A 4,938-nucleotide genomic window follows, 5' to 3' on the forward strand; every position below is an offset into this window, starting at 1 on the left:
ATATATTTTAAATCGAATCATGGGTGATGTAGTAATCTAATCTTCGCAGCTTTCCTCACACTTCCCGTTAACATTTGTGCTTTACTTGTCCATTGCCGGTTTATTAAATGAAATCTGCTGTTGATGCTGAATAAACATGGCCCGTTGTAGACTGCGAGGTCAGTAATACCATAAAATATAGGATGAAGAAAGAAGCGGGGGTGCAATCATTGAGTGCCTACTAAGTTTAATTCTCCGTTGATCACTTCCTTTACATTGATGTCTCAGCTTTGTAGAACGGGTGATGTGGTTTCTACTGTACATAACTCTAAAACTGTAAAGAGTTTCACATAGCAACCAAGAGCATACAAAGATAGCTGTTATTGTTGTCATTCAATAAAACACTCTAAAACGACACCGCAAGCAAAGAAAATAAAATAAAATATTGTTGTTTAGATCCATGTCATGCAATAAAGAGAATTGCAAGGGCAAGTAAACTGTGACCAAGGGTGGGGGCTTTTCTTTTCACAGACCTCTGATGTCGGAACACCGTCCAATCAATCTGCCAACCTATAAATTCTAGTATCTCCTATGAAAATTAACAATACTTGGATAAGCCCTTCAATTTCCATCACAGACATCTCTGAGATTTCACAAATTCCTCATTAAATTTTGAATCCTTATATTACATTTTTGCGATTTCACAAATTCCTCATTAAATTTTGGATCCTTACATCACATTCTTGCAAGAGCTTCAGATATTCTTGACATTCTTCCTTTCACGTTTCCTCTGTTAACCTGGATTCCCAAGAACAAATTCGGTAACAGACCCGCCATTCCAAAAGAAGAAAGAAAAGAACATACACTCTTTTTGAAAGAAAAGAACATACACTGTGATCACTATCACCGGAAATCTTCGTCGGGAAAAGAAAAGCTGATGTCACCCAAGACGGCAGAAGGCCAGATTCGGAAATTGACGGGACACCAACAGCAAAAGCCACAGTATTAAGTTGTGCTATCCTGGAAAACCCACAAATTCTGAGTACAGCAACAGCGAGAACCACAGCATTAATTTCTCGCAATTCCTTGCACGCGAGGAGATTTGTAGGTGAGGAGGCTGCTGCAATGGGAGCTTCAGTAATGGGCAATGGAGACCTCAGAATGTTCTGCTTGTCGGCTCTGGTTTTGCTCTCTGGTAAGTGTTTGTTTTGTTTGTTGTTCACTGCATTGCATGTGGGTATCTGCTTGTGGACTCTGGTTGTGGGTTGTGAAACAGAGTATGGAATTCTTGATACAAGACGAGTTGGTTAGGACCTTACTGGATTGGCACTTTACAGTGCTCTGCTTCTTTCGTTAGTGTGCTTTTATGGAGGCATTTCCAGAGCCTTAGATTTTCAGTTTGAGTTGGGTGCAAAGGCAAGTCTGTCTGTGTAGTCACCCATCTTCTCACCCATTAGTGAATTTTGACTGAATTCCCATGAAAAGCATCTTAGCATTTAGCAGTTATGAAGCCTAAGGATATTTTTATATAAAGATGTATCATTCTCTAGAGTTTTCTATTTTCTTTTTAATCTTGAATTGTTGAAGTTGTTAAAAATAACTCTGTACATATTAGGTACCGTACCCATGTTCTCACTCGTCATATCTTCTTCAATTTGGATTTTTCATGTCTTTGATTCTGACTTAAGTTTCTTTCTTTGCACACTCTGCTGCAAAGTTCTTGCGGGGAAGTTTTAAGTGGGGGTCAATTTGATGCATAAATGGGACCTCGATGTACAGAGTGGGGGGACCATCGGATCCCGGTATTCTACATTCTTTTAAGTTTTGCTCCCTTTTTGAAGATTCATCGACCGGAGACAGAGAAAAATTGAATGCCGTGCGTTAGTCTGCATAGGCGAAGCGCCTCTACAAAGCGTGCAAGAATTCTGAATCAATTGAACAAGAAATGGGAATTGAGGAGAGTCATGGCCTTAGGTTCTCATTAGTGGGGTGCAAATTCAAAATTCTGTGACTGTTAGGCAATAATTCTGAATCAATTGAACAAGAAATAAGAATTGAGAGTCATGGCCTTAGGTTCTCATTAGTGGGGTGCAAATTCAAAATTCTGTGCCTGTTAGGCATATAAGTTCTCACCATGGCTGAAGTTTCCATTGACTGCTTATAAATGTGGACATGACTTCTCATTAAAAGTATTTTCATGAATCTTAAGATTTTATGGTCATGAGCTAGAGGTCTCCTGTAATTTTGATACTAGCGCCTTCCTGAGTGTTGATCCTTTTCAGAGGTTCAATCTTTGATACAAATAGTAGAGGAAGAAAAACATGGTTTCACTCCAAGATATTTGCTCTCCACGGCTCTCCTTACACCAAAAGAATCTTCATTCTGCTTGAAGCTTTTTGGAGTCGGCCAAACTCAGGGTTGAAACATAAATCTATGCTCATTAGCATCCATTTAAGGTTTCAGATATCTTTGATATTTCTTCTTTTGTGAGCCTTTTTGATAAGGCAGTGAAACTAAACAATAGGTTGAAACGTAATTATTGTTTTGCTAGACATCCATATTCTCATTGGGGTTTGAGAGGTCTTCAGTATGCCATTATGTGTGTTTCTGGTAGGAAGTGAAATGGAGGAGAAGAATTGAGCCATAAAAGGCATGATAAAATCTACTATTAACATTTGTCTTCCTCATTGGCATGTTGGAAGTGCTTTATACAATAGCCTATCCGAGATATCCACCACTTTTTTACTGTGATTTATCCTAGTGTGTAGAAAATGTCCCAATTCATGCATTTCTGTTTACTTTAGGATACTGCTTCTTACACTTTATGTAAATCTTTTTCAGGACTGGCTCTTTCAAATTCTGCGTCCAACACAAGTTCCTCCGCAACAGGAATCAACTATGGACAAGTTGCAGACAATTTGCTATCACCGGAAGTAGTAGTGGGCCTTTTGCAGTCTAGGAATATCAACAAAGTAAAAATCTTTAGTGCAAATGAGACAGTCCTCAAAGCATTTGCAAACACTGGTATAGAATTGATTGTTGCAATTGGGAATGAAAATGTTGGCAACATGACAGATCCAACTAAAGCCACTGAATGGGTGAATGAAAACATTCAGGCCTACTTACCAGCCACTAAGATAACATGCATAGCAGTGGGGAACGAAGTTTACACAGGAACTGATACACAGTTAATGGAAAACCTGGTTCCTGCAATGAAAAACGTTCAGTCGGCCCTTGTCAGCATCGGTGCAGACACGGATATTAAAATTACTACTCCCCATTCTCTTGGTGTACTTGGGAATTCATATCCACCATCTGCTGGTTCCTTTACATCAGACCTGACGAGCCTAATGAAACCACTTTTGGATTTCCTGTCTCAGATTGATTCTCCTTTCTTCGTAAATGTTTATCCATTCTTTGCATACAAGGCTAATCCAAGCCAGATATCCCTGGATTATGTCCTATTCCAACCAAATGCAGGTGTTGTTGACCTCAACAATAATATTAGCTATAACAACATGTTATATGCACAGGTTGATGCTGTTTATTCTGCACTGTCTGCACTGGGGTATCCTAATCTAGAAGTCACAGTCTCTGAAACTGGATGGCCTTCAATGGGTGATGCTGCTGAAGCAGGTGCAACTCTTCAGAATGCCCAGACTTATAATGGGAATCTACTTCAACTGCTGGCTCAGAACCAAGGGACTCCTTTGAGACCCAAAGTTGTTTTGCAGGCTTACCTATTTGCATTATTCAATGAGGACATGAAGCCTGGCCCAACCTCGGAGAGGAACTATGGGCTCTATAAGCCAGATGGAACAGCAGTTTACAATCTGGTATCAACTGGAACATTGTCTACTGGTTCTACTAGAACTCTGTCTACTGCTTCTTATCCCACTGCTGCTGATGGTCCATCCTCTTCTGCCAAGGTATCATTATCTATTTCTTTTCCATTCTATTTTGTGATCTTCTCTATATACAATAAAAAAGATAGTAAATATTTGTTTGATTTTAACGAAAAGGAATGGTATTTTCTTCTAGATTTCCTTCCCTATATGTGGAATTTGTCTTTATTATTTCATCAGGATGCAAGCTTAAAAGAACAAAATTGTGACAAACACTTTTTCTGATTGTAACTCTGGCTACTGTCATTTCCAGGAAACTTATTGTGTTGTTTCCTTCTACAATCATCTCCAGCTTTTGGGCCTCTCCACTTTCTTTGTTTTTCTACTGTTTCGGCCATGATTGGAGCCAGGGAAGTCCATCAGAGATTTACATGTTTCCCTTCATTCGACATCAGCTCCAAATTATGACGAAAATTCAGACGAAATCCTATGACATGCCACTAAATATACAGTGCTGACAGTGAATCAGCAAGCAGCACCTGCTTCTATACTAAAACATGACAGCTTGAGCATCCTCACTTATTAACGAGTAACTGTTGTCACATACATGGTGATGGCATTGAATCTCAGATTCATGGTGATGACATTGAATCTCAGATTTGTAACGTTACATTCATCAACATCAGCTCTGTTGCCATTACATGTAGGCAAAATCTTATTCTGCTTCTATAACTCTGTTACCCTATTATGCATCGTTTGATCTCTTGTCACTTCCAAAAAGGAACTTAATTTGGAGCACAACTCAACTGAATTACCATTTACTTTTAATGTTGTAAAAACACAATTTCACTTATCTTTTCCCTTGCATTAAGATTAATTGTATGATGTGCATTCCACAACGTATAAATGAAATATGCAAGGTTAATAAACTAATTAAAAAATACAAATAAAACATTAATTCCCTCAGAAAAAGAGAAGATGATAACAAAAATATATAGGAAAAAAATTCACCCTAATAATAGGAAAAAGTGTACGAAGAAAATAAATTATTGTAGGTTTATTTTCATTAAGTTTTGAAACATGAAAAATGTGTGTTTAAAAGTTTTAAATTTAG

General features: G+C 38.2%; 1 protein-coding gene across 1 annotated transcript; it reads left to right on the forward strand.

Annotated features, from left to right (window-relative positions):
* The first annotated feature begins 528 nt into the window (after positions 1–528).
* On the forward strand, positions 529–4,572 carry LOC149265352 (glucan endo-1,3-beta-glucosidase 14-like). Its single transcript, XM_089429326.1, has 3 exons — positions 529–1,174; positions 2,821–3,908; positions 4,138–4,572. The coding sequence occupies exons 1-3, from the start codon at positions 1,105–1,107 to the stop codon at positions 4,222–4,224; spliced, it is 1,245 nt and encodes a 414-aa protein (XP_089285452.1). The 5' UTR covers positions 529–1,104; the 3' UTR covers positions 4,225–4,572.
* Positions 4,573–4,938: the final 366 nt, after the last annotated feature.

The sequence above is a fragment of the Pinus tabuliformis genome, chromosome 6, assembly GCF_031772625.1.
Source record: "Pinus tabuliformis cultivar Carrire ecotype Pingquan chromosome 6, CPIR1, whole genome shotgun sequence".
Classification (NCBI taxonomy): Eukaryota; Viridiplantae; Streptophyta; class Pinopsida; order Pinales; family Pinaceae; genus Pinus; species Pinus tabuliformis.

Bases quoted from the DNA above. Each gene is read 5' to 3' on its own strand.
- LOC149265352 (XM_089429326.1), top strand. From the start codon at position 1,105: ATGGGAGCTTCAGTAATGGGCAATGGAGACCTCAGAATGTTCTGCTTG. The intron at 1,175-2,820 runs GTAAGTGTTTGT...AATCTTTTTCAG, and splicing joins GGCTCTGGTTTTGCTCTCTG to GACTGGCTCTTTCAAATTCT. The intron at 3,909-4,137 runs GTATCATTATCT...TGTCATTTCCAG, and splicing joins GTCCATCCTCTTCTGCCAAG to GAAACTTATTGTGTTGTTTC.